Source organism: Phyllobates terribilis, unplaced genomic scaffold (assembly GCF_046119375.1).
Source record: "Phyllobates terribilis strain yellow unplaced genomic scaffold, ASM4611937v1 Scaffold_3__8_contigs__length_932513732, whole genome shotgun sequence".
NCBI classification, from domain to species: Eukaryota; Metazoa; Chordata; class Amphibia; order Anura; family Dendrobatidae; genus Phyllobates; species Phyllobates terribilis.
In genome coordinates, this window is record NW_027362763.1 from 481522229 (window position 1) to 481537541 (window position 15313).

General features: G+C 41.9%; 1 protein-coding gene across 3 annotated transcripts in view; it reads left to right on the forward strand.

Annotated features, from left to right (window-relative positions):
• Window positions 1-8325, forward strand: part of LOC141259632 (amine sulfotransferase-like) — a 209187-nt gene extending 200862 nt beyond the window's left edge. For 2 of the 3 annotated variants that reach the window (XM_073675890.1, XM_073675892.1), the window contains exon 7: window positions 7985-8325. In XM_073675890.1, coding sequence (XP_073531991.1) covers window positions 7985-8115 — 131 coding nt within the window. In that variant the 3' untranslated portion in view covers window positions 8116-8325. Of the gene's footprint in view, window positions 1-5240; window positions 5276-7984 lie in introns of all 3 variants that reach the window. The other variant, XM_073675893.1, reaches the window with a different exon arrangement.
• Window positions 8326-15313: the final 6988 nt, after the last annotated feature.

Consider the following 15313-nt stretch of genomic DNA (forward strand, 5'->3'; position numbering starts at 1 on the left):
TGACAAAAAACTAAAGTTGTCGCTCCAATCAGGTATTTGAGTCTCATCATCGTCTTCCTCATTGTCTCCACCAACAGGAGTTACAGTTTGGGAATGAGGGTCTACATTATGGTCAGAACCTTCTGCATCTGGTCCTGGATCCGACTCATAAAGATTCTGGGCATCAGTGCAGATCATTTCCTCGTCTGGATTCACAGAAGCGCTGGAGTCGACCTCTGATTCCCAGGCTATAGTATGAGTAAACAGCTCTGCAGACTCAACCATCTGTTCTACCTCATACTCAGACAGGCAGCTGGAGATTTGGGAGCTGTGAGGAAGCAAGTGCGATTGGGGTGACACCTTTGAGGACTGGAGTATTTGTGATGTTGAAGTTGATGTGGAGGAGAGCCCACTTAAAGGAGCACTTGATATCCCCTTCCCAACACGCCTATTCCCCTTTCCACCAGCAGCAGGCCTTTTTCCACTCATTTTGGTGGTTAACTAATTCACAACTCTGGAGTTGTTTGCACAAAAAAACAATGGATGGGAACCGAGCAGAGCTGAGTGGCCAAACTGTGGTATTAGGCCAAAACTATTGGCTGGGTTAGATGCAGAAAAAAATTATATTCAATTTGCAACCTGATGGAGGTCAGTATAGATGGACTAATAGAACAAGTCCCACACACAGCTAGAAGGCCAAATATTTTTTCAGAGGTAGATGCAGATAAAAATTATTTTTAATTTGCTGCCTGATGGAGGTCAGTATAGATGGACTAATAGAGAAAGTCCCACACACTGCTAGAAGGCCAAATATTTTTTCAGAGCTAGATGCAGACAAAAAATTATTTTGAATTTGCAACCTGATGGAGGTCAGTATAGATGGACTAATAGAGAAAGTCCCACACACTGCTAGAAGGCCAAATATTTTTTCAGAGCTAGATGCAGACAAAAAATTATTTTTAATTTGCAACCTGATGGAGGTCAGTATAGATGGACTAATAGAGAAAGTCCCACACACTGCTAGAAGGCCAAATATTTTTTCAGAGCTAGATGCAGATAAAAATTATTTTTAATTTGCAACCTGATGGAGGTCAGTATAGATGGACTAATAGAGAAAGTCCCACACACTGCTAGAAGGCCAAATATTTTTTCAGAGCTAGATGCAGAAAAAAATTATATTCAGTTTGCAACCTGATGGAGGTCAGTATAGATGGACTAATAGAACAAGTCCCACACACAGCTAGAAGCCCAAATATTTTTTCAGAGGTAGATGCAGAAAAAAATTATATTCAGTTTGCAACCTGATGGAGGTCTGTATAGATGGATTAATAGAACAAGTCCCACACACAGCTAGAAGCCCAATACTTTTCAGAGGTAGATGCAGAAAAGAAATATATTCAGTTTGCAACCTGATGGAGGTCAGTATAGATGGACTAATAGAGAAAGTCCCACACACTGCTAGAAGGCCAAATATTTTTTCAGAGCTAGATGCAGACAAAAAATTATTTTTAATTTGCAACCTGATGGAGGTCAGTATAGATGGACTAATAGAGAAAGTCCCACACACTGCTAGAAGGCCAAATATTTTTTCAGAGCTAGATGCAGACAAAAAATTATTTTTAATTTGCAGCCTGATGGAGGTCAGTATAGATGGACTAATAGAGAAAGTCCCACACACTGCTAGAAGGCCAAATATTTTTTCAGAGCTAGATGCAGATATAAATTATTTTTAATTTGCAACCTGATGGAGGTCAGTATAGATGGACTAATAGAGAAAGTCCCACACACTGCTAGAAGGCCAAATATTTTTTCAGAGCTAGATGCAGAAAAAAATTATATTCAGTTTGCAACCTGATGGAGGTCAGTATAGATGGACTAATAGAACAAGTCCCACACACAGCTAGAAGGCCAAATATTTTTTCAGAGGTAGATGCAGATAAAAATTATTTTTAATTTGCAGCCTGATGGAGGTCAGTATAGATGGACTAATAGAGAAAGTCCCACACACTGCTAGAAGGCCAAATATTTTTTCAGAGCTAGATGCAGACAAAAAATTATTTTTAATTTGCAACCTGATGGAGGTCAGTATAGATGGACTAATAGAGAAAGTCCCACACACTGCTAGAAGGCCAAATATTTTTTCAGAGCTAGATGCAGATATAAATTATTTTTAATTTGCAACCTGATGGAGGTCAGTATAGATGGACTAATAGAGAAAGTCCCACACACTGGTAGAAGGCCAAATATTTTTTCAGCGCTAGATGCAGACAAAAAATTATTTTTAATTTGCAACCTGATGGAGGTCAGTATAGATGGACTAATAGAGAAAGTCCCACACACTGCTAGAAGGCCAAATATTTTTTCAGAGCTAGATGCAGATATAAATTATTTTTAATTTGCAACCTGATGGAGGTCAGTATAGATGGACTAATAGAGAAAGTCCCACACACTGCTAGAAGGCCAAATATTTTTTCAGAGCTAGATGCAGATATAAATTATTTTTAATTTGCAACCTGATGGAGGTCAGTATAGATGGACTAATAGAGAAAGTCCCACACACTGCTAGAAGGCCAAATATTTTTTCAGAGCTAGATGCAGAAAAAAATTATATTCAGTTTTCAACCTGATGGAGGTCAGTATAGATGGACTAATAGAACAAGTCCCACACACAGCTAGAAGGCCAAATATTTTTTCAGAGGTAGATGCAGATAAAAATTATTTTTAATTTGCAGCCTGATGGAGGTCAGTATAAATGGACTAATAGAGAAAGTCCCACACACTGCTAGAAGGCCAAATATTTTTTCAGAGCTAGATGCAGACAAAAAATTATTTTGAATTTGCAACCTGATGGAGGTCAGTATAGATGGACTAATAGAGAAAGTCCCACACACTGCTAGAAGGCCAAATATTTTTTCAGAGCTAGATGCAGATAAAAATTATTTTTAATTTGCAACCTGACGGAGGTCAGTATAGATGGACTAATAGAGAAAGTCCCACACACTGCTAGAAGGCCAAATATTTTTTCAGAGCTAGATGCAGAAAAAAATTATATTTAGTTTGCAACCTGATGGAGGTCATTATAGATGGACTAATAGAACAAGTCCCACACACAGCTAGAAGCCCAAATATTTTTTCAGAGGTAGATGCAGATAAAAATCATTTTTAATTTGCAACCTGATGGAGGTCAGTATAGATGGACTAATAGAGAAAGTCCCACACACTGCTAGAAGGCCAAATATTTTTTCAGAGCTAGATGCAGACAAAAAATTATTTTGAATTTGCAGCGTGATGGAGGTCAGTATAGATGGACTAATAGAACAAGTCCCACACACTGCTAGAAGGCCAAATATTTTTTCAGAGCTAGATGCAGAAAAAAATGATATTCAGTTTGCAACCTGATGGAGGTCAGTATAGATGGACTAATAGAACAAGTCCCACACACTGCTAGAAGCCCAAATATTTTTTCAGAGCTAGATGCAGAAAAAAATTATATTCAATTTGCAACCTGATGGAGGTCATTATAGATGGACTAATAGAATGATGCTATGCCCAAAAGATTTTACTTCACTAGGTGCAGTAAAAAAATTGGTATTCTATACACAGGTGGTATATCTTGCAACACAGATAGGCTACTCCACTGACTAACACAGTCTGCAATAGGCCAAAAAGGATTAGCTTTGCTAGATTCAGCCAAATGCTGTGAAAAAAACTTGCACAGCACTGGCACAGACCTGCCTGGCAAAAACTGATAGGAACTGATGTAACCTAGTCCTGAAAAGGACTGCAATTACAATTAGTCTTTACTCCCACAATCTATCTATTTAAGAGCACAGACCTGCCTGATAAAAGTCGTAGGAAATGCTGTAACCTAGTCCTTAAAAGGACTGCAATCACAACTATTCCCTACTCCCAAGCTATCTGTAGATTTGTGCGAAAATTGGCTTGAAATTAACAAGGTATAGCGCACACAGCAACAGCGGTGCCGTCTAACACGCAGCTGCAGCAGTGAGAAAATGGTGGCGACGGGGAAAATGGCTTGGTCTCATAGGGCAAGGACATGTGACATACACTGCCAATGACACATGCCCTTGCTTGTGTGAAAAAAAGCACTTCGCTCCGTGTGTGCGCTGCTGATAGGCTGACAGATTGCACCTCCCCACTGTAAATGCGGGAAAGAGAAAAAAAAATGGAGATCTTCATTGTTCCTGCAGAGATCCATCCCCTGCCCCTCCCCCCACCCCGCTGTACACTCAAACTGCGTATTAACATTAATTTTCATCATTACTGAGAAAAAATCCAGTTATGATTTTGGTGCACGAACAGTTATCGAACATAACCTCGAACAGCCGAATTTTTCTCAAATCGTTCGTGTTCGCCGAACGGCTCGAACACCGCCTAAAACAGCTCGAATTTGAGATTGGCGAACAGTTCGAGTAGAACAACGCTCATCTCTAATCCTAATCCCAACTGTCCCCGGTACTGTGAGTGAGAATTGGAAATGACGGCCCCGTTCACTGGCATGATTCTTCCGCAGTTGCTGGCGCGTCTCTCCTGTTGCAGTCCTCTCTCAGCTCTTCTCGGCTTGACCGCCGACGGTAGTCTTTCACGCTTGGGGTAAGGGGGTCCAGACCTCGGCTCTTGACAGGCGGCGTCAGATCCCGGGAAGTTACTCAGTGTGGGGCGCAGATCATGTCTCTGACCAACATGTGCAGGTCGCAGGGCGCTTCTGTGAGGAGTCCTGAGCCTCTCAGGACTGTGGTGAGGCCTGTCGCGCTGGACTCTGCGGTCCCTATGGAGCACATCAGCTCCACTCTGCAGCCTGGCGCCAAATCTTTGGCTACAGCATCTTCTCTGGTGAACATCCGCACCATGCGCTCTCTTGGCGCCAAAAGCCCCCTGCAATCTGGCACGCATGGCCTTTATACCCAGGAAACCCTCTGGGTCACATGATCAGGTCCATCACACAAAGTCTCTCTCCCTGCAAATCTGCTAGCACTATTTGGTTCCTGCTAACACAATTCTTTGTTTTACTTTCAGTTTCAGTTTGTTCTAGCAGAGGTGGTGTTCACTTACAGATACTTAGTCTCTCTTGTCCATCTCTCTACATGTGGATGATAAATTTTGACATTTTAACAGGTGTGCAAAATAAAAAAAAAGAATAGTAGTCTGTGAAACAGAAATTTGAGAAAGGCAGACCGTTATTAAATGTCTAGATTAAAAAAAATATATATTTTTAAACATACTTATTCCCTTTTTCTTAGAAAGGACTGGACATGAAATGCTAAAACTCAGTAAAGTAAGTTGTGACATGCGCACTTTCTGCAACAGACACTGAGTTTAGATATTTTTTAAAGAATTATTGTGTTGGCTTGCAGCTTCTGCTTGAAGAATGAATACAAATATGTAATTGAAACACAGCAACTTCTAGCTACAATAAATCACTGTTTGATCAATCATTAGCACTTCTGCTGGTACCTCTCATTTCTCTCTCTCTCTTTTTCTCTTCTCTTTCTCATTCAGACTATTACACAAATCTTCTTCACTGTTGCAGTTGTAAACCCAAACTTTTGTAGTTGTCTAATTTTGGATTGCTTTCTCTTCCTATCTCTACTGCAAAGCTGAGAGCTGTGATGTTCTTTCACTATTCAGGTTTACCACCATATGACTGCTGCATTCCCTGCTTTAGCTTTTATACCGTATATGATAGTCTTTTCTGATTGGCTGAGCTATACTAAGTGAAATTATTGCTGCAAGGCATTATGGGGAAGCCCGCCTGGCTGCTGCTGAGGTCATGTGAACTTTCTGTGGCTGATGCAGCGTTCTCCAATGCACTTCAGGTGAAATATACCATTTATTTAGTGTAAAAAAGCACGTTTTCTGGAAAGGTCTTCTTCAGATAAAATGATAAGACCAGGTATGGCAGAGGAAGAGACTTGCAAATTTTAAATAGAACAAAAAGACACAAAGAGTGTAAAATTAGCATAATGGCTATGGTGGACACATCTTCAGTGTATTGTACAATGAGATAGAGAAGTGTGTCACCTAGAACCACAAAGGACTGAAAATGGAGCTACATATGCTGTTGCTTTGCTTGTAAAATTGCAAATGAATTATAGCTGGGTGAAGCGTAGGCACTTAGAATGGTACATCTAGCATATGTTGACTAGCAGAAACAAACTAATAATGGCAATATAGCTTGGATATCATAAGTTACCCAATACCACAAATTTAGTTTCTAGCATTTCAGCGCTACTAAGCAACATGACGGAGGCACTAAATATTTAGTGATACCTCGTTACTGTATTTACTTATATGATAACCGCTGTCCATAACCTGGAAGATCAATTGACCTAATATAATTTACTGTTATTTCTTTTACTGTATTAGTATCACCAGGATCAGTGTTACAATTGTACAATAGACTGAAAATGTGTCAACGTACAACCAATACTCTAATTTTACACTCCTGGTAGCTTTTTGTTCTATTCAAACTCTACAAGTCTCTTCCTCCGTCTTTTTATCACTGTAGTTACCTGACTGTTATTAACACACCTACCTGTTCCCATATGATGTCTTGCTATATGCCATGCTCTTCTTTTTTGTTCAAAAGCTACACCACATTTTGTAAAATGGCAATGGGCATTTTTGGTGAAATAAATCAGAAATTGTTCGAATTCTCTGGGTTCAGAGAATTTTAAAAAAATTCAAAAATAATTACAGTAGATTCACATCGACTAATTCATCTTTACCTGCTGAGTTCTTGGAGTTTTTCTGGCAATACTGCACAGGAAAAGGTATTGGAAATAGCATTGTCTTGTTAAAAGGATCCATTAAGGGTGAAAAAAAGTGAAAAACCGAAAAGCAGAAATACTGCTAAAATAAATAATGTATACTCACCCTTCATTCTAGTACTGGTATACTGTTTACTTTGGCCAAACATCTAACATGTTTTTTGCTGCACATGATGCCAAAGTCAATCACTGACCACCAGGGTTTCTTACTGTATAACTCTGAAAAAATATTGACCGAATACTGACCACATACTGATAGTGGGGCCGTGGCCTAAACAGTATACCAGCGGGAGCATCAGGAACACTGCGCTAGAACGGAGGGTAACTATATTTCTTGTTTTAATAGTACTACTGTCTGTGGGAAGCTTCTTACTTAAAGGGATTGTCCACCTTTGGGGACAATATTTTTATTTCATAGTTACATTGGGGCTAACACTCATTTTTGCAATTGGGTGTCATTAAAGACGTTGTCCACTACTTTTACATTGATGCCCTATCCGCCGATCAGCTGTTATTGGTGCCGGCCGCGGCCGGAAGTGCTCCCCTGCGGGGCTCTGCTGTCAAATGGTAGTGCCCGCCGCGGTGTACTGCACATCCGCCTCCTATTCAATTGAATGGGAGGCTGATTTGCAGTACACTGCAGCGGCCACTACCACTTGACGGCGGAGCCCCGCAGGTGAGCACTTCTGGCCGGCAGCGGCCGCCGGCACCGATAACAGCTGATCGGCGGGGGTGCAGTGTGCGGGACACCGGCTGATCATACATTGATGCCCTATCCTATGGATAGGGCATCAATGTAAAAGTAGTGGACAACCTCTTTAAAACTTTTGCACTGTTTGCTTTCTATAGCCGTTGTATCATGTGCTCTTTTGCTGTCTGCAGAATAAGGTAACTGGGTCGGCCATTTTATCTTTATATCATCAGATGTGTTGCGGACATGATTTTGTGGCACTTAGTATTATATAGGTATGACAGGTTTTTCTCCTGCTCTTGTTAGTGCAGCTTTCCTCATAGACCACACAACTCTCCTGTCCATAATACAAAAACCTGATTTAAACAATGTCATTTTTTGATTTCATATTCCCTTTAAATTGGGTATATACTTACGCAAAAATGGGAATAAAAGTGTGTGTTTTTTTAATATAAACAGTTAAATTTCACATTTAATTGTAAGCCATTGCATTCTCTCAGTTTTTCCCTTTATTCTTAACCAGGGATTGTTGGTGACTGGAAAACTATCATGACGGTGACACAAAGTGAGATGTTTGATAAAGTGTACAGAGAGAAGATGGGAGATCTGCCAATCAAGTTTTCGTGGGACCTTGATGAAGAATCTACAACCTAGAGTTCTGCTATCTTTATAATAACAGTATATAAAATCTTTTTGGCTGAAATCACTTGTAACAGATTGTGATGAATAAGTTCTGTTGACTGTCTCATTTATGTGACTGGAACTTGCAGAAATCCATATGCTTGCCACAAAAAATACCTTATGCATAGAACTGTATGTAAGATGCCGAAATTTCAACAATAAAATCTGCCATATATGAATCCACTCAGTTTTTGCTGACTACATTTGCTGCTAGAAGTTTAAGACTGTATTCACATGTTACAGCTGCTCTATGATTTTTTTGCTTTGATCGCTGAAGAAACACTTTTATTGCCTTGATACTGAAAAATTTGGGGAAAATATTGTTTGCTGTTATAAAAGCAGCAAAAACAATGCAATGCGGCGACAATGTGTGAGAATAGAAAAAGGGTAAGTTCCTACATCACTGTTAAAAATTGCATTATTTTTTGTGCATTTTTTTATTGCAGATATGCTGTGGATTTGCAACAGATTTCACATTTTGCATTCAGCATGTGAATGAAATTTATTAAAATTTCTCATCAACATTGTTATTACTATAATCTACAGAAGACTTTCTGCGTGCAAATCAGCAACAGTCAATCTATATGTATCACATGGGATATTACCATAGTTACATTCACACACCTATGTATATTTTGACATCTGTGTAAAAAGGGCCATTTTTCTCTCAATGTGTCATCCGTTTTGCCTACATGTTACATTTAATTTTTTTCTCATCTGTTTTTAAAAATTAGCAGATGTAAACTATCTGAAGCTTTATGTATACATTGACTCTTAACAATTGATCAGTGAAAAACAGATGAAATACGGATAGAGAACTGATGTAAAAAAAAGTATGTTTTCCATTTCTCATTTTTGGATGTGTGTATGAATCAATTAAACTCTATGGGTTTATGTGCTGTTAACGCGCCCCCTTGGTTGTGGGGTACTCGATAGCCGGGGCATTCGTTGCTAGGGGAGATGTCACAGTGGTGGTGACCCGGTCCATGACCCGGGGCGGTCATTAAAAGGAGAATTTGGGAAAGGGGATTATAGTTTTTATATAATGTTCGTGATGCCACCTGTGGTATGCAGCTATATGGAGCTGCCGCTGCGGTGCAGAACCTCTGGAGCCGATGATGACGCAGCAGAGTTGGTTCAGCTCTCCACAGGCAGAGCTTAGCTCCAGGGCAGGAAATGGTGATGTTATAGATGTTGCTGTGCGGTGTAATGCAGAGGATGGTGCAGTTAATAATCAGCCCACAACTTAATGGTGGTTTCCTCTTATCTTTACTTGTGGTGGTTAGGCAAACCGGGGCATGGGTACTAGCTGGTAGTAGAGGTGCGGGCGGTCTGGAAGCAAGCTGGGAATCCACCTTGCCAGGTGAAGTTGTAGGCCTTCCCCTTGCGCTAATCTCTTTGGCCCTGCTGCTTGTAGCTATGCTGTGGCCCTCGTCCCTGAGTAAAACGTCTTTGTTCTCACCCGTATAGCAGGCAGCTCGGGCCTTCCTGGAGTGTCACTCCCACGTGGTGCTGCGCCCTCCGGTTTCTGCTGCTGGGCCTTCAGTGCCTCACAACCTCGGACTCCGGTGTCGGGTTCTTCTGCGCTTCTCTCCTCTGGGGTAAACTGCCGTTCTGCTCCACTCCCTAGGTCTTTCTTCGTCGACGTCCTGACTTCAACTCCTCTCACTACTCTAACTAACCCCGCCTCCAGATTCCAGTTGCTAAGGGGAGGAGCTCCCCTTGCTGGTCTGGAGCCAGGAAAGTGTTGCATGCTAGTATACCTGACTAGGGGACCCACTGTGGCAACCGGACTCCTGGGGTGCCACATTCGCCCCTAGTTAACTTCAGTACTCCCGGACTGAGGATACCCCTCTTTTTTTTTTTAAATTAACAATCAACAATAACAATTCACATTACAAACAGTTTGCAAAATCTCAAAAAGCAAAAACTACAAAAACCCAAGCAAAAACGTACAGCAGTCACTGCGGCGATTAGTCTTTACACCACAATCTGGGTAACTGCAATTTGGCTGGTGGGAACCGCATCAACCCACTTTGTGTATCGTCCATGGGCGTGGCTTCAGGGCACTCTTTCAGTGGGCCTGGTCTTAAGCCACGCCTGCGGTTTATTTTCTAGGCCAATCAGTAACTATAACCAACATTGTCCTGACCACACCTAGTCCTGTGGTCCAATTGTCCATAAATTTAACCAATATATATATCTTGCATTATTTAATGATTACAACTATTTATAACATACTCTTTAGTTCTCTTACACTTTAGTTCCTCCAGCGGGCAGGGAGCTGACCTTTAGTACTCCAGGTCGATTTACGTAGTACATTTGTTGTCACTGACCTACCCTGGTCCCTAGTGTCTACCCCTGGTGTGGTGGGTTCAGTGTGAACTACACTACAGGTAGTCTGAGGTATCACCGGTAGGCTGGGTAATCTCCTACGAATTCTTTGGCTCACCCTGGGTACGACAGGTTCACTGCTAGCAGAGGGTAGATTCTCTTGATCTGCTGTTGATAGTAACATAGTAACATAGTTTGTAAAGCCGAATAAAGACTTGCGTCCATCAAGTTCGACCTATTAGTTCTGTAATTGCTAAAGTTGATCCAGAGGAGGGCAAAAACCCCAAATGATTTGGCCAATCTTCACCTGAGGAAAAATTCCCTCCCGACTCTGAAACCAGCAGTCAGAATAAATCCCTGTATCAACCTACTATTTTATTTTATTTTTAAGTATATGCTGAAATCTGCCTGGTATCTAGAAATGCATCCAGTCCCCGCTTGAACTGGTGTAGTGAATCCGACATTACCGTCTCCTCACTCAGTGAATTCCATATTCTCACTGCTCTTACCGTATAGAACCCCTTCCTATGCTGGTGCTGAAACCTTTTCTCTTCCAGTCTTAGTGAGTGCCCTCTTGTTACCGTAATATCCCTCCTTTTGAACAAATCCCGGGCAAGATCTCTATACTGTCCCCTAACATATTTGTACACATTTATTATGTCCCCCCTCAACCTTCTCTTTTCCAGGCTGAATAGTCCTAGTTTTGCCAACCTCTCTGGGTATTGCAGTCCCTCCATTCCCTTTATTAATTTTGTTGCCCTCCTTTGTACCTTTTCAAGCTCATTTATAGCCTTTCTATATATTGGGGCCCATAACTGAGCACAGTATTCCAAGTGTGGTCTGACCAGTGCTTTGTACAGTGGAAGAACAATGTTCTCATCCTTTGCAGCTATACCTCTTCTGATACATCCCATTACCCTGTTTGCCCTTACAGCAGCGGCCTGACTTTGGGCACTCCAATTTAGTTTGCTATCAATCAAGATACCCAAGTCCTTCTCCATCTCTGAATTCCCCAATGATTTCCCATTCAGTGAGTACTGGTGACTTCCATTTTTCCTTCCCATATGTATGACCTTACATTTCTCCTCGTTAAACCTCATTTGCCATTTAATGCTCCACCTACCCAGCTTATCCAAATCCCTCTGTAGGTCTGCACTGTCCTCTTTTGTATTAATTGTTTTACATAACTTTGTGTCATCTGCAAATATTGATATTTTACTATTTATCCCATTGACTATGTCGTTAATAAAGATATTAAATAACATTGGGCCTAGTACAGACCCCTGTGGTACCCCACTAGTGACGCTTACCCAATCTGAGTATATTCCATTTATAACCACCCTCTGCCTTCTATCCTTTAGCCAGTTAGCTACCCACTTGCAGACATTTTCCCCCAGCCCCATCATTCTCATTTTGTATACCAACCTATTATGTGGCACGCTATCGAACGCTTTTGAGAAGTCGAGATACACGACATCCACTGGTTCCCCCTGATCTACTCGAGAGCTAACCTCCTCGTAGAAGTCAATCAGGTTTGTTTGGCAGGAGCGATTCCTCATGAATCCATGTTGGTTCGGGATTAAAAGATTATTAGCATCAAGATGCTCCGTAATTGCCTCTTTAATGAAGCTTTCAAAAATTTTGCCCACAACGGACGTCAGACTCACCGGCCGATAGTTTCCGGCGTCACTTTTCGCTCCCTTTTTGAATATTGGCACTACATTCGCCTGTCGCCAATCAAGTGGCACAGACCCAGTCTCAACAGAGTCCTTAAATATAAGATATAACGGTCTGTCTATCACATTACTTAGTTCCCTTAGTACCCGTGGGTGTATGCCATCAGGTCCTGGTGATTTGTTTATTTTAATGTTACTGAGGCGTTTCTGTACCCCAGCTTGGGTTAGATTTGTCATACTTAGTGGAGGATTAAGTTTGTCACTTTTCATTTCTCCTGTTAGTTCGATTTCCTTTGTGAAAGTTGTCGAAAAAAAATTATTTAATAGATTAGCTTTATCCTCATCTTTCTCTATGATTTTGCCTTCCTCACTTTTTATCGGTCCAATATTATCCGATTTAATCCTTTTACTATTTATATACGTAAAGAACAGTTTGGGATTTGATCTACTTTCCCTAGCAATATGTCTCTCTGTTTCCTCCTTCGCTATTTTAATTTGTTTTTTACAGGTTCTCGTTTTTTCCTTGTAACACATTAGTGCTTCCTTACTGTTTTCCTGTTTTAATCTCTTGAATGCCTCTTTTTTGCTATTTAACGCCCCTTTTACGTTCTTGTTCAACCATATTGGTTTCCTCTTATTTCTGGCCCTTTTATTCCCATACGGTATATATCTCTCGCACTGAGTATTCAGAATTCTTTTGAAGGTTTCCCATTTACTATTCGTATTCCTTTGATTAAGAACTTTGTCCCAGTCAATAAGTTGAAGGCTTTCTTTCAGCTGATCAAACTTCGCCCTCCTAAAGTTTAATGTTTTTGTTGTTCCCTTATTGATAACCCTACTGAAGGGCATTTTGAAGTCGATAATATTATGGTCGCTATTACTTAGGTGCCCCCTATCTGTACCTCAGTTATTCTATCAGGCCTATTAGTCAATATTAAGTCCAACATGGCCTTCCCTCTCGTTGGTTCCTGCACTAGTTGGGAGAGATAATTATCCTTAATATTTGTCAAGAACCTTTTTCCTTTCTGAGATCTACAGGTTTCTGTTTCCCAGTCAATATCCGGGTAGTTGAAATCCCCCATTACAATCACTTCATTATGTTTTGCTACTTTGTCTATTTGTCCTAATAGCAGATTCTCATTCTCCTCTGTTATATTTGGTGGCTTATAGCAGACCCCCAGTAATATTTTATTATTATTTTTAGTTCCCTCTATCTCTACCCACATGGACTTGACCCCCTCTTCTCCCTCTCCTATATCTTCCCTTAGTCTGGGTTTTAGACATGACTTTACATGTAAGCAGACTCCTCCGCCTTTCCCCTGTTTCCGGTCCCTTCTAAATAAACTATAATCTAATAAATTTCCCGCCCAGTCGTAGCTATCGTCTAGCCAAGTCTCTGTTATACCTACGATGTCATATCTCTCCTCCGATATAAGCGCCTGCAGCTCATCCGCCTTATTGGTCAGGCTTCTTGCGTTGGTCAGCATGCAAGATAAAACTTTGGGGTTATTTAGCATCCTATTCTTCTCTAACGATCTAACTGTACTATCCCCACCCCCCTCTCAACCCTCATTATATTCACTTCTCCCCTTCCCCCTTGCTTGCCTCACATCCCACCTATTTCCTTGGTTCCCCCCCGTCTCTAGTTTAAAAACTCCTCCAAGCTATTAGCCATCTTCTTCCCCAGCACCACTGCACCCTCCCCATTGAGGTGCAGCCCGTCCCTACGGTAGAGCCTGTAGCCGACCACGAAGTCGGCCCAGTTCTCCATGAACCCAAACCCTTCTGCCTTGCACCAACTCTTTAGCCACTTATTCACCTCCCTAACTTCCCGTTGGCGCTCCTGTGTGGCTCGCGGGATTGGTAGTATTTCTGAGAAAACTACCTTGGAGGTCCTTGCCCTAAGCTTCCTACCTAGGTCCCTGAAATCATTTTTAAGGACCCTCCATCTACCACTCACTTTGTCATTGGTGCCGATGTGGACCATGACCGCTGGGTCTTCGCCAGCCCCACCCAGTAACCTGTCAACCCGATCCGCGATGTGCCGGACTCGAGCGCCAGGGAGGCAGCACACCGTTCGGCGATCCCGGTCTTTGTGACAGATTGCCCTGTCTGTCCCCCTAATAATAGTCACCCACTACCAGAACCTGTCTTGCCTGCCCTACATTTCCCCCCTCCCCCTCATTACTGGAGCATACACTCCCCCGGCGGTCAGAGGATCTGTCGTGCTCCAATAATGCCGGTTCTGAACCAGCCTTCCTATACTTCTTCCCTCTATCCCTCCTAACTGTTATCCAGCTCCCTGCCTGTTCAGCCTGCACTTCCCCTCTATACTCCACCCCCAGTATTGACCCATTGAGTGTCTGCTCGGTGAGCAGCAAACTCCGTTCCATGTTGTCGATGCTCCTCAGTACCGCTATCTGAGCACTTAGATCCAGAATTTGGGCTTCCAAGTGCACGATATGCTCACATCTCTCGCAGCATTATGGATCCTCGAGCGGTTGCTCACGGAATGCATACATTGCGCAAGATGTACACTGCACGGCTCCGGCCAACATGGACGTCATTCTAAATATGGGGATACAGTCAGTATATATATACAAGTACAAAACACAATTATTTATATATAGGTGTATGGACGGGGATCAATTAGGGATGTGCAAGTGTATCAATTAGATATCGGCGGGGGATCAGTTAAGTATCAAGTATGGACGGGGGAATCAGATAAGTAGGTCAGGTGGATTAATTAAGTAAAAAGTAAAGTAAAGAAAGAATGAAATACAGTCAGCAATTCAGTCCTAAGTCCTCCCTTCCAAACTCCTTGAATCCAAAGTCACTGAAAAACAAGTCACACACTTACTTTCGTTCGCACTTACGCTCCGGACACACGCAGCTCGTTCACACTCGCAAACTAAGAGATTTAAAGAGTTTTTTCTTTTTTTTTTTTTCTTCCTTTTCCAGCAATGTACCCTTCACCTCAATGCACTTCCAAAGGACCACAGAGCATCTGTCTCTGCGGTCGACTGGTCTTCCAGATGTTCTGTAGCCTCTGCAGCTTCCGGTGAGACCGCTTGGAGGAAGGTCAGGACCGGTACCACAATTGTTCTGTTCACCTGCGTCCAAGACCGGGGAAATGCTCCAAGGACTGTCTGGACCGTTTC